The sequence below is a fragment of the Etheostoma spectabile genome, chromosome 21, assembly GCF_008692095.1.
Source record: "Etheostoma spectabile isolate EspeVRDwgs_2016 chromosome 21, UIUC_Espe_1.0, whole genome shotgun sequence".
NCBI classification, from domain to species: domain Eukaryota; kingdom Metazoa; phylum Chordata; class Actinopteri; order Perciformes; family Percidae; genus Etheostoma; species Etheostoma spectabile.
The window spans coordinates 558,069-584,236 of record NC_045753.1 but is presented as its reverse complement, the minus strand read 5'-3'; the positions used below and the strand labels follow the sequence as shown (position 1 = coordinate 584,236).

General features: G+C 42.9%; 2 protein-coding genes and 1 non-coding gene across 3 annotated transcripts; 1 reads left to right on the top strand and 2 right to left on the bottom strand.

Moving 5' to 3' along the window:
- Positions 1–886: 886 nt before the first annotated feature.
- trnar-ccu (transfer RNA arginine (anticodon CCU)) lies at positions 887–959 on the bottom strand. Its single transcript has one exon. It is a non-coding gene; the product is annotated as a tRNA-Arg (tRNA).
- A 423-nt stretch (positions 960–1,382) lies between these two features.
- Positions 1,383–15,438, top strand: LOC116671040 (WD repeat domain phosphoinositide-interacting protein 3). The gene is made up of 10 exons (XM_032501929.1): positions 1,383–1,652; positions 2,859–2,933; positions 6,124–6,225; positions 7,302–7,389; positions 8,429–8,523; positions 9,118–9,308; positions 9,715–9,800; positions 11,126–11,227; positions 11,299–11,420; positions 14,337–15,438. Exons 1-10 carry the CDS (start codon positions 1,586–1,588, stop codon positions 14,441–14,443), a joined length of 1,035 nt encoding a protein of 344 aa, XP_032357820.1. The 5' UTR covers positions 1,383–1,585; the 3' UTR covers positions 14,444–15,438.
- A 4,490-nt stretch (positions 15,439–19,928) lies between these two features.
- On the bottom strand, positions 19,929–25,787 carry LOC116671037 (forkhead box protein K2-like). The gene is given in 10 exon segments (XM_032501924.1): positions 19,929–19,966; positions 19,969–20,136; positions 20,449–20,628; positions 20,725–20,979; positions 21,201–21,403; positions 21,498–21,691; positions 22,632–22,778; positions 23,079–23,220; positions 23,351–23,545; positions 25,155–25,787. Coding segments are annotated over 10 exon segments (1,818 nt in total). The 5' UTR covers positions 25,451–25,787.
- Positions 25,788–26,168: the final 381 nt, after the last annotated feature.

The following is a 26,168-nucleotide window of genomic DNA, read 5'->3' as shown; positions in this document are numbered from 1 at the left end:
CTGTGGTGCTGCCACTACTGGCTTGATTTCCACTTCGACATTAGACTTGTTTTTAGTTTCTGCCATGGTGCATTCACTGCCCGGTCACCATTTGCCAATCTGGGCATTTTCTCACGTGCGGTCAATGTCGTGTTGATTGTGACGTATGAAGGAAAGGTGTGCAGGACCTGGCCTACGCCCGGTTTTATACATGTGAATAGGCACTTCTCAAGTTTTGGCCGTACGCCATCTTGTGGTATGAAAGCTGCACAGTCTTTTTGACATGAGGCCCCTGGAGAAGCATAAAGTCCCCCAACAGCGATGTGAAATACTGGCGGAGAGCATAACAAGATGCATGGAAGCTGTAATTGAAAATCAGGGTTATTCCATCAAATATTGAACAAATAGTCCTGAACCCTTCCTAAAAACACTGCACATTTTTGTCATTTTGACCCAACGCATACATAAAAATATTAAAACCAGACAATCAGAAAAGTAATTTTCATCAACCAAACATGTTCACAGCATAATTGTCGAATTAATTTCATCCAACCGTTTTGCAGATTTGTAAATAACAATCGGTATATAAAAAAGCACCTTAAGCTGTATATAAGTTCAGACATCCAACTGATTAATGGTATTCATTTTATGTAATGCTGCCAAAACCTTTATAGTCAAGGCACATCTGTTCTGTTAAGTGACATGGCAGCACTAAATGAATGCATAAATGACTAAAATGAATGGCCTAGTTGACCGTTTCACAATTCCTTGTATGAATGATAGTGGTACGTTTATTGCGGGTATTACCCTACTGTCTTTCTCCCGTTATAACGGCTTTTATGTGCACATTGAACAGCTGTCAACATAATCATAAATATAAGAATATCTGAAACCGCAAAACACTAATCACCCCAGATGGGACTCGAACCCACAATCCCTGGCTTAGGAGGCCAGTGCCTTATCCATTAGGCCACTGGGGCTACGTATTACATTAATGTGGCTTATCCGATTAAAAATAGAATGTTTCAACGGGTACGCATATTTGAGGTAATCTACTAAAATTACATCGTGATATGCCACGTCACTAACCACCAAAGGCTCTAAATTATCAGTATTTTTAACTTTTTAAATCGCTGGCAATTCCTACTTCTCAGTCAACACTAGCTTTAACGTTAACGTTACACTTAGCTACGTTACAAGATCATCTCTGCAGTAAAATAGTATATTGACCGGCTGATGACAAACTATGATTCACAGGTGATTTAGCTACTCATCGAAAACGGCGAAGTCGTAGTTCCTTCCTGAAACCTTCCTCAATCTCAAGTACATTACGATACGTATATATATATATATATATATATATATATATATATATATATATATATTACAAATATCCAGCTGACAGCGCGTTCTCTTTCCAGACAGGAACCAGCCTCCTCCTCCTCCTCCTCTCCTGTTGTTTTCTCTCTGTCAGGAGCCGACTCCGGAGGAATGGTAGCAGTTAACAGTTAACGAACCTAGCTCTTCTGTAGCTCTTCAGGCACCAACTGGAGGATTATTCACTTGTTGACGTGATTATTTGTCTTTCGGTTGTCTTGTTAAAAGAATGAATCTACTACCGTCCAATCCTCACGGGAACGCGCTTATTTATGCTGGATTTAACCAGGATAATGGTAAGAAGCGTCGTGGATGCTAAGCTAACGTTGCTAAACCAGATCATACATTAAGCGTAACAACAGCTTTACATTGTTTATGCTTGTAATAGTCTGTGTCTATGCTGTGTGGTAGTAGTCACACCCGAAACGGCAACTTAATGTTAGCTTAAGCTGGCCAACTAGCTTCTTCGGCTCAGTTAGCCTGCTAACGTAGCGTTAGCCTCTAGTTTTCAGCCAATACATAGCGTTACGCCAGCTAACCTGACTAGATAATGATAGGGGGGCATACACATGTGGTCAAGTACTGAGATAAGAACAGTGGATATGCAATTAGTCGTTTAGGTCATCTTAACTTTCAAGCTAACGACATTAGCCGACCATTGGTGAGCGCTAGCTGGCTAGGTAACGGCTACCGTTATTATCGCGTTATTGGGCTTATGTTATGTTTGCTGCTGCTGCCCGGGCTTTTATTAGGCTGACAGTAAAGTATAGATCTGGTTCTGTTAATCTGTAACGTTGCATAGTAAAAGTCAGCACTGTTAAAATGTTTACACACGTATACATGTCGAAAAGTTAAAGTATTCTTCTTAAGTGCTATGGCCGAACTGAGGACGGTGGGACGTTATTAAATATATTATAGGTAAACTGACCAAAGGCCTCATAGGAGGACTTCGAGAGCTATATCATCATCATATATACATTAGATTTGATAGACTTTATTGATCCAAATCGGGATATTTCAGTGCTACTGCAGCAACATATCAGACACACAGCACACATATTATACAAGAAATAATAAATAGGATAGAATAGAAGAACATATTTTTTTCAAAGATAAAAGGAGATAATGTACACTCATATATAAATATAAATAAAGTGGCAAATAAAAATGTACAACTACCAAATAGTATTTATACCTAAATAAGTCAAATCTATGTCTATGCAATCTGCACATAGTGCAGTATTGTGATCTGAGTTTTATCCAACACTCAGTGATGACCTGTTTAAAGAAGTTGTGTTGCCTGTGGTAGGAATGAGTTCTTATAGCGGTCAGTACGACACATGAGTTCCAGCAGAGGTTAATCATTTGTCCCATGCTCTCTGTGTCAGCTCTTTCATTTGAAAGCTATTGCAATGTGAAAAGCTGATCCTATGAGCAACAACTGTTGAAGTTCTATTTAGTTGGGTTTCTGATTGCGGTTTCTTGGCTGTGTGTCTCTCCAGGATGCTTTGCCTGTGGAATGGAGAACGGATTCCGTGTGTACAACACAGATCCTCTTAAGGAGAAGGAGAAACAAGGTAACTTGCTCTGTAGACAACATTTATAGTTAGAACTGTGAACAGGTTTTTGATATGTCTTTAATCAATGTAATTACATTGCCCGTGTGAGTGGTTGACTGGCAATCGGAAGGTTGGTGGTTCAATCCCTGGCCCTGCAGTCCCTTGTGTCCTTGACACTGAACCCCGAGTTGCCCCTGATGCTGCGCATCGGAGTGTAACTGTGTGTGTGTGTTTATCTGAGGAGCAGGTGGAACATTGTACTGCAGTGTGTGACCACAGTGTGTGAATGGTGACTGCTTCCTGTACTCTGTTGAAGAGCTTTGAGTAGTCGTTGAGACTAGAAAAGCTCTATATAAGAACAGTCTATTTCCATGGAGCGATATTGAATCAAGTAAATCAATAGAAGTAACCTGGCTATAACGCCAGTTCCATAAGTGGCCATCTAACGACCAGTTTTTACCAATAGCCAAGCCTGTAAGAAGGCAGAGCATGCACAGAATAGAAATCCATGTTACCTTGGTGTTACCTGGCTTCTGTCAGCACCAGTGTAGCCCTCTATCAGGCTTGGCTGTTGGTCAAAAATAGAACAACAGTTTTCAAACTAAACACACAATTCAGTAAGTGATGCCTAACTTCTTGGCAAGCCCCGCCCTATGAAGCATCCCGATTGGTTGGGGTTAGGCAATGACCTTGAGTGGTTAAGGTTAGAATAGCCGATTGGTCAGGGGTCAGGACCTGAACAAATCGAGTTACGTTACCTAGCGTAAGCATGGACGCCCGGCCAATCGTAGTGTGTGAATGCTATTGCGAGCAGGGCGGGTCTTGCCTCAAAGTTGCGTGGGTGCCATAGTAACGCGTCACTGATAAATCTCATTCCTGTACGAACTGGTGTAATTCATTGAACTTGAGTGTTCAGCGCACATGATATAGACAAACTGCAACCAACGATTACTTTTTTTAATCAAAGATTCTGCCCATTATTTTCTCAATTACTTGAATGAGTTTGCTCTATGAAATGTCACACTGTAGTAAAACATGCCAGTGGCCATATCCCAGAGCCCAAGCTTGTCTTGTTTTTATCCTTCCCAACAGTCTAAAACCCAAAGATATTCAGTTTACAACGATATGAAACTGAAGTTGGCATTTAGGCTTTAAAAATGACTTTAACAATAAACCGATTATCAGAATAGTTGCTGAATAATCTTTCGGCCGATAAACGGATGCACACACTGCGACCGGTTCGCCGTACGTGTCACTAATGTTGGAGGAAAAGCTGGTGTGTGTTTTGATGACACGGCGCCTGTCGCCTGCAGCTCTCTATCTGACATCCTGAGCAGTTCACTGGGGATTCTGCTCCTTTTTCCAATCCTTCATTCATCCTTCATCCTTCAGTATGATTAAGGTCTGCTGTTAAGAGATCAGGGAGTCAGCTTCATTTTTCTACCTGATGTCATCAAGAATGGTTTGGGCTGTTCTTTGGTCTCCTGGATATTTCCTCTGGTCTCTTTTATATCCTCCAAAAAGGTCCATAAGCCTTCATAATGCAGCATTATTATGTTTCATCTTTAGACTTTAATTTGGCCATTTGGTGAATAATGACAGGAGCTGGATTTTTAAAAAAATGGCATACTGTTCACAATTTCCTTGTGCTTATGTATAATATAAATGCTACATTTACAGTGGTAGTACTGTAGAAAATGCAGTTTGTTGTTTGAATTCAAAAACAGGCTTTTTGGCTTGTGACTGTGAAATATAATTCAAACCAAGCAATTCTGCTGCACACAGGAACAAAGTATTGCGACAGAATTGAAACTTCTTAGGGACAGAAGAGGAAGTGTCCCCCGAACAGGCTGGAAACGGGACTCAGCACATGACCGGCTCCAGAGTGACTTTTCTAACTCGTCGGATTGAGCTGATCCAGGACGCGCTCACAGGACCAGCTGTGGTCTTTTGTCTTTTTGTTTTTTCCTGTGCCAGTCTAGAGCTGGACAATATACCAATATTATATCGATGTCCTGATATGAGACTAGATATCATCTTAGATTTTGGATATTGTAATATGACATAAGTGTTGTCTTTTCCTGGTTTTAAAGGCTGCATTACATTAAAGTGGGGCATTACAGTAAAAAGGGGCAGAGAAGTCCTTGACATTGTGGTTTTGTTGTGGAGGCCTAAGCCATTCAAGATGAATTAGCAAGGCAAGCCGGTGTTATCTGTACAGCACATCTGAGCAGCAAGGCAACCCGGTGCTTTACATTAAACACAAAAACATAAAACTTTAAGGAGCAGTTAAAACAGTTACAAAAAACATAACTTATAAATACAGCTGAAACAGAATAAGACCGGTATGATAACATAAGATAATATATACTTTATTAATCCCACACTGGGGAAATTCTTGTGCTACAGCAGCTCAAAAGAAGAAAAGAATACACACATCAGAATAATACAAATACACATTATATAGACATAGGAGAAAAAGTGTAAGAAATAAAAAATATATATAATTAGTTCTAATAGTAATAATACAAACATCTTTACACAATGAACCCCCTTCTATAAACAGACAGTATATAAACACAGATACAGATGAGTAAGGTGCAGATGAATAGGAAAGACATATTGCACAGTTGGAGGTAACACAGAGTAATAAATAAATATACAGTATATGCATAGTGCAGAATATTGTCCAGTGATGGCTCATATAGCAGAAACAGCTAGCAGAGCTCCATTAGGATGTTGCATTAAAGAGTCGGACTGCTGCTGGATTAAAGGACCTGTGGTAGCACTGAGGGTGCAGCAGTCTGCTGCTGAAGGAGCTGCTCAGGGAACTCACAGTCTCATGGGGGTGGGGGGGGGTGTTGCCCATGATTGATGCCAGTCTGGTTCATATCCTCCTTTCCCCCACCTCCTCTATGGTGTCCAGAGGGCATACAAGATGACATACAAGAAAAAAGTTCCAGTGCAGTGTAAGAAGATGAAAGGCAGCAGTCTTCAGCCTTGATTTAAGAGAAGTGAGAGGTGCAGCAGACCTGCCGTTCTCTGGGAGTAAGGTCCAGACATGTGGAGCAGTGTTTAGAAGCAGTGGACATAATCTTACCTGACGCATGGTTTACACTTAGTGGTGATGAAAAGGGCTGCATTTCTTTTCTCAATGTGACCCCTATACTTATTATTGATGTTCACTGCCAATGACGTTGACTTTCAGAGTTCCTGGAGGGCGGGGTCGGCCATGTGGAGATGCTGTTCAGGTGCAACTATTTAGCACTAGTGGGAGGAGGAAAGAAGCCAAAGTACCCGACCAACAAAGGTATGTTCACTCTACTGAAGTTAGTAATGAGGATTGCTGTTCTCTTCCCATCAACAGCAGGATTGCTTAATACTGACTCATGCCAAGTGTTGGTTCTGATGAATGATGGCTTGCAGTTCTATTTTCAGCTCAACACAGTAATACAACAGACCTTATTTATTGATATTGATTGATTTCAATATCCATCTATCCAACACCAAAGATTCTTTTGTACCTTAAAATAATGTTTCCAAAATTGTTTCAGTGGTGTTCATTAACACGTTCCAATGAGACATGGGAAGAAGGGTAATGGTAACAGTAATGGACAAACTCCGGTGCTAAGAGCGCTAACGGCAGGGAAACAGACCCAGATACCCGAGTCAGAACAGCGGCCATTCGTAACGTTACACCTCCGTTAGCGGTACCGGTTAAAGCTACATTTACTAGACAAAACAGGAATAAGGCACCAAAAGGTCTAATAATAATTTAAGGATGTGGTAGCATTGGATCTGGACGAGAAGGATAACTCTGGGAGTTGGAAGGGGGGAGGGGGTCGCAATTCTGCTTCTCACTCCGCGTCACAGGTTTGTGGAGCTGAGTGTCGCAATTTTGGTTTTATTTTGCAAATCATTACAGTCCTACTGCTTATCCAGGTCGTTTTATTTCATGAATTATATCATTAGGAAAAATATCACTGTATTGCGGTATTACAGCTTTAAAATGTATTATTTTGAAATGTCTAGGGGGAAAAAACAACTTTATTCCCCCATTGAACAAATTGTATTTTATTTTGAAACACACAGCACACTAGTAGGGAGGGGGATGTCTAAACTGCACTTCCTGTCCATGACAGCTCCTAAAAACAGCTCCTACCCCAGGAACAGTATGACGGTATGTTTTAGTGGTTTTGAAAGCGTGTTTTTTTCAAACCGCGCTATACCTTGAAACCAGGAACCGGCCCATGTCTTTTATACTGTACACCGCCAGCAAGTACGGAAAAATGTATGATGTATGCGTGATTCTGATAGAAGTATGACACGTTTTGTTTATGCGGCTGTGTTGAGTATTCCCTATTTTTTGTTGTGTTGGTACTCTAGTGATGATCTGGGATGACCTGAAGAAGAAGACTGTTATTGAGATCGAGTTCTCTACAGAAGTCAAAGCAGTGAAGCTTCGGCGTGACAGGTAAAGTGGCTTTTATTTTAACATCTGTCCAGGGCAGGGCTTTCCGAAGGGTCTTAAAAAGTCTAAAATTTCAAAATCAAATGTTGCGTTCTAGGTCTTAAATCAGTTTAAGTAAGTCTTAATTTGCCTACGTCCATGTAGCACTTCCTCAAATGCTCACTAAAAGGTGTTTTAGGTCTTAAATTTCATTCATGAAGGTCTTCTTATTTGGCTCTGGTCTCTGTCTTTGTTAAGCCCCAAAATTTCCAAAGGCTACACCACTGACCTGAGGTCAGCTCAGTCTCCTGAAATGGTTGTGCAGATCTCAGAACATTGTTCTTCTGCTATTTCATCTCCAAATTTACTTCTGAGACTTTTTTTTATCTGTGAAACAACTGTGTAGAGGTGATGTATGTGTGCTGTTTTCCAGACTTTGCGCTTGGTATGGAGCTGTCTCGTCGGCCTGTGGAGCTCCTGAAGTCCAACGCCATCCTACCAAATTTGCAATTAGCCATCAATTTTCGTAAAAAGGGCCCATATTTGACCTTTATATACAGATTTCTTGCATAAAAAAGTTTTTTAAATTTTATAATGAAATGGCAGGTGAACAATGTATAACATTGCAGTGTCTCATCTCCACTGTGTGTTTATGTGCTCCGCTCAACCAATCAGCGCGCAGCTCATCTAAATATTCATGAGCAGACTATATAAGGCAGAAAAACTCTTGGTTTTTTTATTGGTAATTTTTTTTAACAATAATTGAACAAATTAAACACTGACTAAAAAAAGAATGATAGTTACATTTTTACATGCGCTTTTCTTTCAAACCACACAAAGAATCTCTTGAGTGTCTTTCTCGATGTATTGCAGCCTTTTGCGTTTATTGCTGGAGTTGATATCGCGATGATGATTATATTTTCTATCTCTTGAGTTGATAGTCAGCGGGGCGTCCATCGGGTTTTATCAATGGAAGGGTCCGATTAGTGTCGGCTTGTGTGAGCAGAGTCTCTGACGTTTAGTTGGAATGTTAACCTGTGTGTGGGTTCTCCTTTGTTGTCAGGATTGTGGTGGTCCTGGACTCAATGATCAAAGTCTTCACCTTCACCCACAATCCCCATCAGCTGCATGTGTTTGAGACCTGCTATAACCCCAAAGGTCAGTCCACCGTTTACACTCATAGACTTTGAAGATGTTCTGATACCATTTCTTCCTTCATAACAGAGTACTGATCCGATACCAGTGTGTTATGTATATTTTATTATATTTTAACAGCCGTGGACTACTGTCCCCGTATGGATGTGATAGGACTGCTATCAGTGTTGTTTGGTCTGGCTCAGGTTAAAGCTTTAGGGAAACATGAAGAAACACAAACAATGAACACCATAGAACTTTCTTTTACTGTCCAGTTTGACAGTCAGTCAGAGCAGAAAAAGAACTTTCAGAAACTACTTTAAAGTAGATTTCCATCAGGTGGTATCAGATCGGTGCATAAACACCAGTACTTACCCATGCCTATACTACTTTTAATGAGCTTCTTCTGCTCTGTGCACATAATTCACCTCTGGAACCACAGAACATTATTTTAGTTTGTAGTCAAATCTCGTCCCAAAGTTTCCCATTTAGTGAGTCGGTGTACATACTGTATATGTGCTGCGTCTTTCAGCAAAGCACTGGAACCATGAGATCCAAATTGTTCATGTGCATATTCTAACCAACGTTTTCCCCCCCGTCTGCCCTTGTTCTCCTCAGGTCTGTGTGTGCTGTGTCCCAACAGCAACAACTCCCTGTTGGCGTTCCCTGGCACTCATTCAGGCCATGTGCAGATAGTGGACCTGGCCAACACGGAGAAGCCCCCAGTGGATATCCCCGCCCACGAGGGGGCGCTGTGCTGCATCGCTCTGAATCTGCAGGGCACCAGAATAGCTACTGCGTCAGAGAAGGTTAGCCGTGCTGCAGTAGGGCATGGCAACATATCAGTATAAATCGATATGGTGCTATGAAACTAGATATCGTCTTAGATTTGGGATATTGTAATATGACATATTACAATATAAGTGTTGTTTCCTGGTTTTAAAGGCTACATCACAGTACAGGGATGTCATTTTTTGAACTTTCTAGACTATTTATAGCTAACTTAGTTATTGTATCCACATTTCTGATGATTCTTTATCACAAATGTTAGCGTGTAAATATTTTGTGAAAGCAACGATTACAATAGTCAACCCTACAATATCGCTAATATTGTTATCAAAGTTTTTGGTCAAAAGTATCAGCCCTATGCAGAAGTGAAAAGAATTGTTTTTGAGTTTCTGTTTCCTTGTGACTAATCCCATGCTGTTTCCACAGGGGACTCTAATCAGAATTTTCGACACATGTGCAGGTCAGCTCATCCAGGAGCTGAGACGAGGCTCTCAGACTGCCAACATTTATTGGTGAGCACTGAGCAATAAAACTGTTCACATCCTTCCCTTACAGCGCTACAACTAGGGGTGCACGATTCAGAAAATGTCACGATTCAATATCGATTTCATTCAAAAACGATTCTCAATTACAAAAATGATTCACAGTGTGTACAGGTAGTTACTTTTCCCATGTGATAGGATGCACGCATTACAAAAAAAAGAAAGATACGAATCAATTTTTTGGGAATTCTATGAATCATTTTTGAATTGGTAGAGCTTGAATCGATTTGTGAATGTGAATCGATTTTTTTTTTTTTTTTTTTTTTTTTTTTTTTTTACATTTTTTTTTTTTTGCACACCCCAAGTTACAACGGTTCTGCCCTTTTGTCCTTGTCATCAGATGAAAACACCTAGCAAGGCAAAGATTTAAAAGATGCTGATGACAAAATGAAAAAACCTATCAGCTTCTTCTACTTTACGTAAAGCGGACTGTGTGCTGACAGGTCTTCCAGACAGTACTGGTTAGCATGCTCTACAAAGCCTCTGTGCCGTCTTTGACCGAGCACCGCCCTTTCCCCAAGCACATACGTATGTTGACAGGTTGGAGCTGCAGTGGGAGTTGCTACGTCAGATATTAGGGGTGTGCAAAAAAAGGGATTCATATTTGATAAATGGCATGAAATCTATCATGATAGATAGATAGATAGTAGATAGATAGATAGATAGATAGATAGATAGATAGTAGATAGAAAATTATTATTTAAAGTTGTCATTATGGGGTATTTTGAGGGAAAAATCAATTGAATCCATTTTGGAATGAGGCTTTAACGTAAAAAAAATGTGGAAAAAGTGAAGCGCTGTGAATACATACATTCAGTACATACATACATACATACATACATACATACATACATACATACATACATACATACATACATACATACATACATACATACAGTGAATTGTTTTTGAATCGAATCATGACATTTTCTGATTCGCACACCCTTGTCATGGACCATCACCACAGGCTCCACTCCAGTCCTGTGGAAGGTGTATGTTACACCACCTTCATTCAGAGTTACTATGAGAGTATAAAAACTATACGCAGGGTGCCATATGCTTGGGGGGGGGGGTGTGGGCTCTCTCCCTTTCTGGTCTACATATCCCTGCCTCTGCTGAATTATTTTTATCCCCAGTGGGGACAAAGTGATCAGTGCTACTTCACCAGTAGCAAATAGCAGTACTTATTGTAAGTAAAACGCTGTAACATGACAGTCTATGGTCCATGTCCATGATCCGAAAACATTGTATCTTGTCTCTGTCTTAATCTGAATGGATCTTAATTGTCTTTTCAGCATTAATTTCAACCAGGATGCGTCCCTCATCTGCGTGTCCAGCGACCATGGCACAGTGCACATCTTCGCTGCAGAGGACCCCAAAAGGAACAAACAGTCCAGGTTAGTTTACTAGCACGTTAGCTGGGTTAGGATAAATACAAAAGACTAAATGAACCTGTCCTCCTCTGCAGCTTGGCATCAGCCAGCTTTCTTCCTAAATACTTCAGCTCCAAGTGGAGCTTCTCCAAGTTCCAGGTCCCCTCAGGCTCTCCCTGTGTGTGTGCCTTTGGAACAGAGCCCAACGCTGTCATAGGTGAGTCCAAGTGTGTGTGTGGAACGCAGATGGAATCTCTGATAGATTAAAAAAAAAAAAAAGAAAAAAGAAAGAAATTAATATAAAAACAATACTATGGTACGGTGGCCGAGACGGTTCAACACAAACAAAAAAGCCACAAAACAAATACAGAAATGAGTGTGTTGTTGGTAAATGGAGCCGGGAAAAAATTATTGTGTGCTAATTCTGATTACTGTCGCAATATCTTTGTATTTCCATATGTACAGTATACTCTGCGTGTGCGTGTAGCTGAAGACATGCAATAAATCCATAGACTGTACAAATGTCAATATAAAGTCTGTAAACAAACCCTTTTACATGTCTTTAAATACACAAGAGTCCACATTCTGAATTCGGTGTATTTACCTGTTATTTGATTTCCAGTAGTAAGCAAGGTCATGGTTAAAATTCTGGGTTTTTCATGTGTATGTGACCGTGTATGTGTGTATGTATTTCCCCCGGCAGCCTATTGAAGGCATTGCTTATTCGTGACAGTCGCGTAGCGACAGTACTCCTAATTAGCCAGCGACCATGTTTCACTTCTCAAACACAAAAACCCTTCCTCCACCGGCTCCGCTTGTCAACAACACTCTCACCTCTGTTGTCTCGGCCACTGTACTATAGAAATATTACAACATTTCTAATAATAATACTTCAAATATGGTCAGTTAAAAGTAATTTCAAAGAAGTGTTTTAAGTGTAATATTATTTACATAGATAGGTTAATGAACGGAGAGCCCGTACATCCATAATTAGATGTGGCGGCGAGATAGTAAGCAGAGGTAAAAGGAAGGGAACAACAGTCGTGGCTCCAAACAGGAAAAGAAGAGCGGATGAGGAGGAGAATATTTTGAGTGGTAGGCTCTGAAATATTTGGTCATCCTGAATCTTCTTTTGGCAGTTTGGGCCATCATCTGTCAGTAATAAAAGTATTGTTGTCATCAGTTTAAATGCTGATAAGTGAGATCCTGGTGACGTCATTAAAGAGAAGTAAGACGGGGAAAGAAACCCAATCCTCCTGGGAAACAGACCCTCTAGAGCCGGGGTCTTCCACGTTTTTTAACCCAAAGACCCCTGAACTGAAAGAGAAACAGCAGGGTCCCCCCTGCTGCATATATTGTATAAAATGAAGTTGCATATTAAACTGAGCCTACGATAACGTTAGGGTGGCCTTACACCTTTTATACATACATTTTTTTTCATAAAATCCTAAGCTAATAAAATAGCCTACTAATTGTTGGTATGACCCCCTGTTGGAGATCCCTGCTCTAGGGAGTTTAATTAAGAAAAGGTCAAATGGATATATGGATTTTGTAATTGTTTTCCCTTTTTGTTTTGCTTTAAAGGTCCCATGGCATGAAAGTTTCATTATATGAGTTCCCCCAGCCTGTTTATGGCCCCCCAGGGGCTAGAAATGGTGATAGGTGTAAACCGAGCCCTGGGTATCCTGCTCTGCCTTTGAGGAAATGAAAGCCCAGATGGAACCTTGCCCCTTATGACCTCATAAAAGCATCCAAAGAGCACCATGTCATGGGACCTTTAACCATTTGACGTTTCCATCAAAATGTTTTAGTCACAAAAGCTCTGGTAGACGTTAATGGCACTGATAAAAAATATGTTGAAATATGTTCTGTAAGTCGACTTTAAACAGCCTGTACAGCTGTGTCAATCTTATTTATGCATCAAAATCAAGACCGGTAGCTTCCTGGCTGTGAGGAAGATGACCTCCCCATTCTTCCATCCATACAGTTCATTTTCTATAACTCATTTCACACAAGGTGCCTGACTGAATTTTGGTAATGGAAAACTGAAGATGTTTTGCTTTGTTTTTGGTAAAGTAATGCTGTATCAGTACTCAATCCCTTCCAAACCTGTAGTCTGACTGCTGATGGTCTAACAGTGTTTTTGATACAGTGGGGGCAAAAAGAAGAGATGTGGATTCTGACAGTGATAGGTACAGTAATGTCTTAAATGGTAGCTACCGTTGTTTTCAACCTGGACCCTATTTTCCTGTGGTTTTGTGTCTAAGTGACTGATTGGAACAACAATCGTTGACATTGGTCCAGTATTAAGAGAGATCACTGCAGTCAGCAGCAGAGAAACGAGCTACAATGGAAGTTAATACAACAATTGTCCAGCTTGTATTTACCTTCACAAAAAGTGCTCGTTTTGCCACTGACAGGCTCAGATTAATATTCTTAGTGTCTGACAACATTATAGAAAGGATTTCTAAGGAGGCTGACCTTTCTGTTAGAGTAAACCACCAGAGTCCATGTAAATAAACAGCAATTTTGGCACGGTAAAATACACTTCATTTCAAAGTCCACAGAAACAAAGTGAACTATGGCAATTCAGTTTTTAGGTTGTCTTTCCACTTTTCCAACAATCACAACTGTAGTTTAGGTTGAAATAAACACAGTTTACTTATTTTCATGTAAAAATTATTTTGCTCTATAGACGCTAAAAGTATTGCTTTTTTAAATGGAGTCTGGTGGGTTTAATGCTTCAGAGCAGTTTCTAGTTAAACAGAAAGGTCTTATAGAGGTTTTAAAGGTCTATCTCTGTAGGGATCATTTCCATAATGTTGTCAGACACTTTGAATAATAATCTGAGTCTGTCACCAGCAACAACACAACTTTTAATAGACCAAATATGACGAATAGACGATGCACATTTGCCCCATAGTGTTCCTTTGCAGCCCGGTCTGTGGCTGCTGGTTACAGCGTTAATGCTCAATACTGGACCAATTTCAGTTACACACCAAAACACAGGAAAATGAGGCCAGGTTGAAAAACCATTGAACTGATTTGACTGTTCCCGACCTCTGCAGCATGCTCCACTGCGTTCTAATAAAACTGCAGCACTGTCTGAGTTCCCCCTCTGGTTTCTTTGCAGCCATTTGTGCTGACGGCAGCTACTACAAGTTCCTGTTCAACCAGAAAGGGGAGTGTGCCAGAGACGTGTACGCCCAGTTCCTGGAGATGACCGACGAGAAAATATGACCTTTGACACTCGCCCCCCCTCTCTCCCACTCCTCTCTGGAGACTTGCTATGACACCGCCTGGTTTGTTGTTTCTTTACTTGTTTTCTTTTGGAGGAGATTTCCCAGGCTGCACTTCTCCTTATCTTGACAGACTCTTTAAGAGAGCATCAGAAAAAGAAAGGATGAAGAAAGAGAAACATAGACTTTGGAGGAGGGGGGACCCCTTACAGCCAAGAGGAACGGATGGAAGCAACAACAGGGATGCAGACGATTGTCTGTCAGACTCCTGAGGACGGTCTCTGGACAGAGGGACTCCCAAACCAAACACTAGCAAAAAGAGAGGAAGTTATTTTTCTGAATGGACAACATGCCGCTTTTTAAGATGTCTTCCGAGGAATTTACAAAAGGACGGTTATTTTTAATCCCAGATGATTGTGATAGTTAGACGGATTGAAAACTATTGAGATTTTGTCAACTAACACCACCTTACCTAACTATAGGGAGTGCCTCGAGACTGGAGAGAATCTGGATGTGTGCACATATAGTGGTTGTCATATATACATGTGTGTTTGTGTATATACCAATGTACCATATTAGGTGTCCGCAGAGCAGAATCCGAACGAGGTGACGTGGAACCGTTTCTTATATTCTCTGTATAATCACACCGCGCCAGACCGATCTTCTAACTACACACAGCTGTACAGAATAGTAGCAGGAAAAATGTCACATGTATTTTTGTTTCCCTCGTCCCTTTTTTTCATACATTGTGCAATATGTTTTTTGTTAAGAGCTTGCAGAAGTTGAGTGTCGTCTCTACCTGACCACGCAAGCTTGAAAAAATAGTTACCATGTATTGGGAAATAGTCACGCCTTTGCTTTTTCCCACCTTAAATCACAAAAGCTAATGGATTGGATGAGATTCAGAAGCCTAGATCAACTGTAAAAATGTGAATATTTAGAACTGCACTTCATGTTTTCAATGTTAATCCATTATTAAATCCAAAGTCTCCTGAAGTATGATTGGTTTTGGTTGGCCCGTGCGGCTCTCCAGTCCCAGCTGTATACTTTCTTACACTGACAACACGTGTCTGTGTTGTCAGCGGAGCTCCGTGAACTGCTTCACCAAGCCCCTCGGGGCATCCATTTATTCCAGGGTTTCCCCCACAAAAGTTGTTTGGCCTGGTGGCAAGTTTCTTTATCACTGACGAGGGCCCGGCTGGGGCCAGTCCCAGACTGATGGCAGCATTAATGTAGAGCCCAGTAGTTTCTGTGATCAGAATCATGGACAGAATGGTGAAATTGATCATTAAAAAAAGCTATAAGACATCTCACAGAGCCCCACACTTTAAGTCAGTGCTAAAAGTTGACTGGAGATTTTAAAAATACTGTATGACTCTGTCTAAGTTTCCAAATGAACCACCCCACTGTAACCATATAACCCACATAAACATCTTAAAATACATTAAAAAACTGATTTCCAGTTAAGGAAACGTAGGCCCGGTGGGCCACCAGGCTTGTTATACGCTGGGGGAAACCCTGGATTCTGCTAATGCTAATCAGGGACTCTGAAGTGCTTCGTCAAAGCCCGTGGCCATAACCAGGAGATGTGTTCAGTACAGTGGAAAATGTTAAAAGTGGAACTGTGTTAAAATGCTCATATTACGCTTTTTCCTCTTTCCTTAATTGTGTTCTATATCTTTTTGTGTGCACGTTATAGGTTTACAAAAAGCTATGTGCAGTACAACAAACATTAAACCACATAAAGCCAATGTGATGTACCCTCTAAATACAATTATAAACCTGAAGATGAGCCTAATATGAGCACTTTAATGTTTAGTGAAATATTTTTCTTTTAATTTGTCCTGTTGATTGACAGCATTTGTCTTTCATTTCAAAAACACATCAGATTGTACGACGGCGGGTGTCACTCTGTTGAACAGCCCTTGGCGGTCACTGACCCGCGGGGACGCTGCTCAAACTGAAACGCCAACTTGTGTCTGACACACTCAGAATGATTGTAAAACCTGCATTTAAATTTATGAATAAAATTTAACATCTGCTTTTACAGTTAAACTGTATGGGCTGTTAACATGCCGATTATTATATTGTGGGAAACAAGTGCCTCTACCAAAACTGAATAACTGGATTTGTAACGCTGTAACCAGCAACAGACCGGGCTACTATGGAACCCTATGGGGCAAATGTGCATCGTTAATTTGGTCTATTAAAAGTTGTGTTGTTGCTGGTGACAGACTCAGATTATTATTCAAAGTGTCTGACAACATTATGGAAAGGATCCCTACAGAGATAGACCTTTAAAACCTCTATAAGACCTTTGTTTCACTAGAAACAGTTCTGAGGTTGCTAGTGCTGAACCCACCAGACTCCATTTAAAAAAGCAATACTTTTATTGTGTATAGAGCCAACATATTTTTACATTTAATTCGGTAAACATTGGTTTTATTACAACCAAACTGAAATAGAATTGTGATGGTTTGAAAAGTGGAAAGACCGACCAGAAACAGCTTTTCATAGTTTTATTTAGTTTCTGTTGACTTTGAAGTGTATTTTACCATGCTAAAATTACTGATTATTTACATGGGGTCTGGTAGGTTTAACAAACATAATTTTGCGGCTGTTTTTATAAAAAAAAAAAAAAGGTCGACCTCCTTAGAAATCCTTTCCATGATGTCAGACACATGATACAATCTGAGCCTGTCTGCAGCAAATCGAGCACTTTTTTGAACATAAAAATAAGCTGCACAATTTCCCTATTAATTATCTATTGTAGCTTGTTTCTCTGACAGCTGCACTGTTTCTTACTGCCGGACCACTGTCAGAGTGTCGTTCCATTAGTCGCTTACACACAAAAACAAGAGAATAGGGTCCAGAATAAAAAATTTAAAAACAAAGTAATGTAAAGATATGAAAAGAACGTGAAACTTGAGATTATTGTTTGCCATGCCTCTCTGAGGCTCAAGACTAAATTTGTGTAAGATCAGCCATTAAGGGGTGCTACAGATATGAGCATGTAGGGCTCATTTAATTTTAACGAAATGTGGAGGGTGCCATCTAGGGCCACCCCCTATAAAAATGCATTGATGCTTTTAGAACTAATGTAGGAAATGAATGTAAAAAGGAAGTTTTCAAATTCCTACCTTGCAGCTCACTGTGCGACATATCCTGACCTTTGCCTTGCCGGTGTTCTGACTGGGTTAGACCTTCATGGACTACAAGGGGTGTCGGGGAGGCTTGGGCCCATCATAACTTTGGTTGTGGGTCCTGTGCTCCTTCAAGGATTCAGTATGGTTGAATGGTGTCACCGCCTACTCTGGGTGCAGTCACTTTCTCGAGAGTCCCTCCTCAATTGCTACAACGCCGAGCCCTGTTCAGTACTGTATACCCTGGTCTATGTCCACAACGTTCCCCTTCTTGATCCGGTGTCGCCGGAAATGTCCCTTATTTAGGCCTGATGTCCATCCCCGTCCTCTCTCTGTGTTGGCGTTCTGACCTCTGGTGGATTTCTGAGAACTATGGTTACCTGGTCCTCAGATCTCTGCAGGGTAAATCCAGACAGCTAGCTAGACTATCTGTCCAATCTGAGGACTATAGTTACCTGGTCCTCAGATCTCTGCAGGGTAAATCCAGACAGCTAGCTAGACTATCTGTCCAAACAGAGTTTTCTGTTGATGACTAAAACTACTTCTGAACGTTCACATGTTCCACCAAAACAACTTCCTTCCTGAGACTATTTAGCAGAGGCACCAGGGCGCCGTCCGGAGCTTAGCCCCGCCCAAGACGATTGTGATTGGTTTAAAGAAATGTCAATAAACCAGAGCAGGTTGTTCTCCCATCCAGGAATGCTGTGATACCAATTTAATAAATCAAAAATGACAATATTACAGTACAAATCTTTTCCTTTATGTTCCAGGTTCTACTACATGAGCCGTCTCTGTAACGTAGAGATTTTCCTGCAAGTTTCTAGAATTTTCCGATTCTTTAGAGGCGGTTCGATCGGTGCATAAAAAGTAGTGAATTCAGTTCCCAGCCCTAGGTTTGTCATCTTCTTTCCTCATTTGAACAAAAAGAACAAAATAATCGTTCAGACTGACTGAGTTTGCATTTGCTCCGCAGAGAAGGCTTTTACTCAAAGAAATACAAACTAAGAGGTTAAGTGTTTTAAATAAATTTATAAAAAAAAAAAAAAAAAATGCATTTACCCACTGAAGCAGAACGAACACCTATCACTTGTTTTTCCTCGTAACATAGAATAATCTGAATAGACTGGTTAGAAGCCTGAACAGAATCAAATAATTAAGCCAAGAGTTGCCAACTTCAAAAAAAAAAGGTAACAAACAGCCCATGGTGACGGGAAGAAACAGCAAAGAAAATTACAAAAAAGGAGGAAAAAACGACTAAGAGGGTTAAGTGCAGCATCATACAGCGGAGATTCATTCAGTTCCATATTCAGATAATGTGCTCAGGTACATTGTCTCTAGATCCGTAACATGCAAGCTCGATGAAGCATATGGTCAGATACGCATGGGAATATACTTTTTTTTTTTTTTTATCTCATAGGATATTTGAAAAATATGAAAAAACAAATCTGTAGATGATTAGTGATAACAAAATTCCATTTGCATGAATAAGCAGAAGAGCATCCAGTCCATAGATAGTGTTTTCTTTAAAAAGGAGACTACATTCATTTCACTGAACAAAGAGTCCACATACAAAAACAACGGAAAGGGTTCCAAAAATATCATGTTGGGATGTCTCAATGTTCTTAAGGACCTCACTTATAGCTTTTAGTTATCTTAATTATTACTAGATAGTTTCTGTGCCTTGGGAAACGGAGAAACACTCAAAAACAGAGCCAAAGATACACTTGTACAACGGAATACTGCATATCTACTCACGACTGGGCTAGGTAGGTCCACATGGAGGCTAGCTGCCGAAGGTGGGAATGTCCACACACACGTACACACACCTCCCGTTAGCGGAATACACTACTGGTGATCTCACGTGGTTGCTGTTGTCTATCGACACAGTAAAAGCGCTCGTCTGTAATGCTACCAGGATGAGGCTCCGTTCCATCTTCATCAGTCCTCCTTGCTTGTCCAGAAAGTCATTCTGGAGTTTCTTGAAATCAGGATTTTCTTTTTCTTCCTGTGCTTCTTCTTCTGTGGCATCTGGGTCTCAAGCTTCGGGTTTCACAGTCATCAGCAACTCTTGATTCCTTTTTTTTTTTTTTTGTCTTTAGTTTTTGCATCGTGTTTGGTGGTCTTAAATATATGGAAGAGGATCGGGAGGGGGTGGGGGGTGTTGAGGAAGAGGGTTTTTAACATTCTCTAAGCCCTGCAGGTGTTTCCCAGTCACTCTTCTGTTTTTGGCACCTTGGAGTAGATGATGGAGGGGGGGGACAGTGTGGGACGTGTGAGGCTCAATGTGTACAGGAGAGCAGGGGTCCAGAGTCAGACCGGGGCGGGGGGGGGGGGGGGGGGGCGCTACTTGTCACCGATGTGTTCGATGACCCCTGCTTCTCGGCTATGTCCGTGGTGCCGTTGTTATTGTTGGTGGTGGCTGCAGTAGCTTTCCCCTCCCCCCCCTCCATCTTCACCCTCTTTGACTGAGGTTGCTCCTGCAGCGCTCCGTTCTGCCTCTTGGTGGGGGCGGGGGCGGGGGCCGCCAGGAGGTGCAGAGGGGTCGCAACAGCTGGTAGAAAGAAAACAGTTACCATGAGGAGTGAGTCATGGGAAAGGCTTTAACACGTTCTGCATTCTGGGGAAAGGTTTTGCAACAACGTGTGTCTTTCCTGCATCCATCTAGGGTGCTAATGTCTTTGTTGATGAAAAGGAAATTATAATAGATTTTTGGGGTGGGTTGCCTCGGCTAGTCATGAAATCTTTCGCTCCACACGCTCGCTTTGCAGTCTCTCTTTCTGTCCATTTGCTGTGTGTGTGTGTGTGTGTGTGTGTGTGTGTGTGTGTGTGTGTGTGTTTGTGTGTGTGTGTGTGTGTTAGTCACCTGTGCTACCAGTACTGACGGGGACGAGGTGGGTCCCGTTCTGCGTGATGGCCTTTATGGGGAGCTGGTGCTGGCCGAGCGGGGCTTGTTGCACGATGGTTACCGTGGTCAGCGGGGGGGCCGCAGAGCTCTGGATGATGCGGCTGACTCCGCCTAGCGACGAGGCCGTGATGGATGGGACTGCACACGGGGAGAAAAACACACACAGTCTCAACGCAATGCTTCCTGACTACGGGGGGAGGGGGTGGGGGGGGGAGAAATAACAACAGGTCTCACGCTTGATCTCTCTCTCGCCACCTCCGTTCTCCTGAGGTTCCCGGCCCACTGTCACAGCGGGCTGTCCGCCAACAGTTGCCATGGTGACGGTTGGGATCTGGTGGACGACGTGTACCGTCTGCATAACAGGGGCGGAGCTAACAGACGTTGTTACCATGGCGGGCGACGCCATAGCGTAGGTCACAGGCTTCATGGTTGTCTGAGGCATCTGGCGCTGCACGGCAATCAAAACCGGCTGGCTGTTGAGGGGGGAGCCTATGGGGGGGGGGGGGGGGGGGGGGGTACAGGTTACAGGTTACTGACAAACTCCTTACTCTAGGTGTGACAGAGGCACATAAATACTGCACGCCATCACAAAACATGAGGGGACACAGTATAAGAACAGTCCATTTTTACCTCAGAGTTAAAACACAAAGAAAATACAAAAATGTCCTTTTTGTCCTGAGGACAGAATCTTGGGGAATGGAGTGCTTTACCAGAGGAGTTCTGTGCAAAGCGGGCCTCTTGGATGACAGCGAGTTTGGGCTGGGCTGTGGTGGTTTGGGTGGGGGCTGGCGGTGGGGTTGGCTCTGGCTCCATGGGGACAGGAGAACCCTCTCTGGACAGGCTGTCCGGGGTCTGGACCCCACTGGAGTGGGCAGACAGCGCCCCTGTGTGGCTGGGAGACGCCGGAGCGCTCCTGGGACAGGAGTACAAAGAAGGTTGATTATTGACACGCTGTTGCCCCACCGACTGAAGTAACACACTGGTGTCTGGATGAGAGAGTTCTCTACCTGGAGGACAGCGGCCCCACGGGGGTCCTGAAGCAGGGCACCCCCCGGGGCCGCCGCTTCCTGAACGCTTGTTCTACCAGCTTCCCCTCCGAGGAGGGGTCGATCCTCCAGAAGGAGCCTTTGCCCGGCTCCTCCTGAGACCGGGCCACTTTGATGAAGTACCGGTTCAGGGACAGGTTATGGCGGATTGAGTTCTAAACACAGAGAGAGAGAGAGAGAGAGACACAGAGACAGAGAGAGAGAGAGAATTACTAAAGTTGTACAATTCTTTGACATGATGGCAGTGTTACAGGGGAAGTTTGTCTTGGGCAGTCCAGAGAACGAAAACGGCACCCCATCGCATAGAAACGCACAACAAACATACAACTGTCTCTTAGAGTCTTAGAGTCTTAGACTAAATGTGTTTGGGGTTTGGAGGAAGGAGCGGCGGGACTGCGCAGGTCTTATGGCCTCATTATTTTAGGAAGTATGGTTAGATACAGGTTTTGCAGGTTTTCTACTTCCAGTCAACAAAACCTTAACCAGTTTTGTAAGGGTCCCGTTTTGTTGACATTGTTGAAAATGTGAAGTAGCTAAACAAGTGAGTGCTTTCATTTTTATAACATTCGACTGGGATCCCCCGATTGATTGGCTGCTGATTGTTATCGAACGGGCATTAATGCTTTTTGTAGGAAGAAGAAGAAGAAGAAGAAGAAGAAGAAGGTGTAGTTGTGGAGTGTACTGGACCGGGCATACGACAGTAAGGCTACTCAACATGTTGGACCCGTTCAGGAGACAGCGGTCCCACTGGTGTCCCTGTAGGCAGACACTCCAGTCTGCATTGCAGTCCCATGCATTTCACTGCTAAACCTTATTGATTATCAGAAGATAAATTTAAACAATGCTAGTCTCATTTCCTGAAGCGCGGGGGGGGGGGGGGGGGCATCTTCAAATTCAGCCGCCATGTATTCAATTTACAGTTCTATTAACAAATAACAATATAACAGTAAAGCAGCAAATCCCCATGTTTGAAAAGTGCCTCAGCTGGTTTGCTTTTACAGAGACAGATGACAGCTGATCACGCAGCCCTGATCCATCACTACCATCCAAGTCCTGCATGTGTAAGAAACAGTAGCACGTAGGGAAGACTCTGACCTGCCAGCCCTTGTCGGCTGTTCTGTAGTAGGGGTAGTTCTTGGTGATGTGGGTGTATATTCCATTCAGCGTTAGCTGTTTATCCGGGGCCATGGTGATAGCTTGGACTATTAGTTGTGCATATGAATACGGAGGTTTGGAGTCATCCTGTGGAAAAGAAGAGAGTAAAGTTTAATGGATGAGCCATTGGGATTAAAATGTGTTTTGTTAATGAAAAACAAGGTAAGCTCCGGTCATGTTTTCTCACACACTCCAAAGTCTACTGTTGTTGGGAGCATTGGGACATTTTTGAGACTTCAATGAGTAACCTGGGATGTTCACAGTGCACAGACACCGGATGTCTTTCGTTGGGAAATATCCTACATTTTAAAATGAAGCAGATGCACCAACAGTGTTCATTCACATTTCCATTGCCCAGTTCCAAGCTTTAGACTGTCCCACTCTCACCTTTGGGCTGTCTTCACCTGAGGCCTCTTTGTCGTTTTCTGATTGGGAGTTGTCTCCTATGAGGTCGGAGGCCAGAACACGGCCTGTCCTGTAGCTGGAGAGCCCCGCCCCCCGCGGACTTGACGGACAGGAGTTTGCCGCACTGAGAAATTGAAAAAAAACATCTGTAATTGTGCATACATGTCTGGAACAATGCCCAGACAACCACTTGCTGGGGTTATTACTGTACCCTTAATTAAGCGTTTTAAACGCTGCACAGAGCCCCCCCTCACCTGATGGTGCCGGTAGGTGAAGGCAGTGGGCTCATGAGGTGGGCGATGTTGTCAGGAATGTTGATGGTCAGTGGGGAAATTTGGGGTTGGACGGGCTTGACCGGTGATTCCGGCACGTTCCTTGGCTCCTTCTTGTCACTGGACAGGGCTGTGAACGTGATCTTTATGCTTGTGCTGGGGAACCGCAAACAACACCTGGGAACCAAAGACAAAACACAAAGGTGTGTGTCAAATGTCAACACAGTTGCATTCAAATGACTGTGCAGGGTTTCCCCCGGAATAGTTGTTTAGCAGGTGGCTACGAGGGCCCGGCGGGGCCAGTACCAGACTGATGGCAGCATTAATGTAGAGCCCGGTAGTCTGTGTGATAACAGAATCGTGACATGCTGTAAGACAGCCTCGACCCCAGGACCAGGACCCGACACATTAACTACAAGCTGACAGGAGATTTGAAAATACAGTTTGACTACATCCAACTTTCCAACCAAGCGGCCCCACTGTAACTCTAGTTTAAAGAATGTATTGAAATATATATTTTTTTTAAATAATTACCAGTGGCTTAGGCCAGAGGGGGGGCAACTTAGGCCCGGATGGACACCAGGCTTGCTCAACACTGGGGTAAACACTGCTGTGATTATATGTGTCTACATTTGAATACACATTAACTAAGTGGGAACCATAATGCTGATTAATGCCACTGTAGCAAACAAGCCTCCTGCCTGGCAACAAGGAGGTCTAACTGAGCCGAGACAGGAGCGCTGAGATTCAGCCCCACAGTTTAAATATGGACCTCCACCATGACCATTATGTAACCCATCATGTCTAACACGTCCCATTTATTTTTAATAGGGTATATTTGGACCAGTTGATCCTACACCTTCTGATGAATTACTCCTTTGGCGTGGTGACAACATTAAACATATCCTAACTAAATATTTATGACGATTAAATGCCAAATGTGAGTTACCACAACAACTATTTGACATGAGTTTGGGGGGGGGGGGTTAACAAGTGAAAGAAGAGAACAAGCTGAGCAGTGTAAACACACCAACTGGGTACATGACACCAAGTCAACATGGAGCCTGATCCAAATAACTACAGCACTAACCTCAGCATCCCAGTAAACCCCCCTCTTATGGCCCAATCATTACCTGTTGTGCAGATTAGCATGTGTTGCTAGCATGTTAGGTAGGTCAGCAGCAGTAGCTCTCTATCAAACCAGACTCTGTTACATTCGGCCTTTTATGTGTTTCTTATTTAGCTATGAGTAAACCCAGGGGCCTGGGGACCATGTATTACAGGCCGTTTTGGATAGTTAGGGGCCATACTGCAATTCGGCCTGCATGGATCACCAGGGAGATCAACAATAAATACAACCAGCTCCTAGACAACAGTGTACAGGTGCTTTTTGGAGGATTTGTGTGTCTGTAAATGATAGTGGGGTCTAGACCTACTCCATCTGGAAAGTGTCCTGAGATAACTCCTGTTAGCATTGAATAGAACTCATTCTTAGCTGGATCATGACGGATTAGTGGACTATATGTATGCCGAATGAACCAGATCTCCCCAAACGATTGCCTTAAATGTCGTGGCTCAAGTTAAAAGGGTGTGCTGTGTTGACCAATGGTCAGCGGCAAACTGACACATTTGGCATGGTGGTTTGGTGACGTTATCGCCATCCTAACGCGCTGCACGCGCCCGACCGGTGTTACTTGACACAACACGTGCAACATCACTGCGGGACAACAACAACAAGACCACATGAACCCGCAATCCGCAAACAAACTGGCCACATCAATCTTACATTCGTGGAAGCTGGAGGGGGGGCGCCCCTCTTCTCTGGAACACTCCATCGACAAACACCCCGTTTTTTCCAAGGCATCGGAGATAGAATTCCCCCGTGCCGGGGCCGTCTTCCCCCGCAGTGAATATCTCCAGGTGCCGCCGGGAGATGAAGCTGGAGTGGCCCATGCTGACGTCCACCGAACCCTGCGAGGAGTTCCGGCCGATGGTCACCGACCTTTTCTTCATCAGATACTCTAATTCTCGGCCCTCGAGCCGGGCTACAGCCGACCCCAACATCCCGCTTACCACCGCCATCTTCACAAGTATCTGCTGGACTTTTGGAGGGGTGTTTTGCGCGGAAACGTATAAGCGGTTGCAGGGAATTGAAGGGGGGATAATTTTGGTTTTGTAAAAAAGGGGGAATCCAATTTTACACCGTGGAGAATTTGGCTAGGAACGTGCCAGACCGGGGACACAGCGGCTCCGACCCACCGCCGCGAAGAAGAGGAAAAAGAGAGGAGCGTCGGCCAATCAAAACCGGCCAAACGGACGGAAGTACTGCGACAGACAATCCGTTGAACCAATGGGAAGCCGAACTGGGTATGCAGATGTGGGATGTTTACCAATGACAACAATAATAAAAATATTGGTAGAAACGGGCTCGGTTGCACCGCAGGCTGACACGCAGATGGATGGAGAGATGGAAAAAGCGGCGCAGTGATTTCAAGGAGGCGGGAGTGGCTGTGGATGTGGGGAGGGGCCCATAGCCCGTACATAACTATATATTTCATATTCATATTCATATATATACAGTCTATGGGAGGGGCCCTTAGACAATGTTTTTCTACAGTGCCCAGAACCCTTAAAACCCACTAGAACAGATTTCTCTGGCCACTTGGGGGCAACAGAAACTAAACTAAACACAAAAGTGATATAATAAGAGAAAAGCTAGGAGAGATCCCATAGAGAGGGAAAATTGCAACTTTTTCATTAGACTGACATGAATGAACTTACTATTACTAAACGTTAAATG

Coding starts and splice junctions, on each gene's coding strand:
- LOC116671040 (XM_032501929.1), top strand. CDS start 1,586: ATGAATCTACTACCGTCCAATCCTCACGGGAACGCGCTTATTTATGCT. Junction 2,934..6,123: donor TAAGGAGAAGGAGAAACAAG/GTAACTTGCTCT, acceptor GTTGACTTTCAG/AGTTCCTGGAGGGCGGGGTC. Junction 7,390..8,428: donor GTGAAGCTTCGGCGTGACAG/GTAAAGTGGCTT, acceptor CTTTGTTGTCAG/GATTGTGGTGGTCCTGGACT.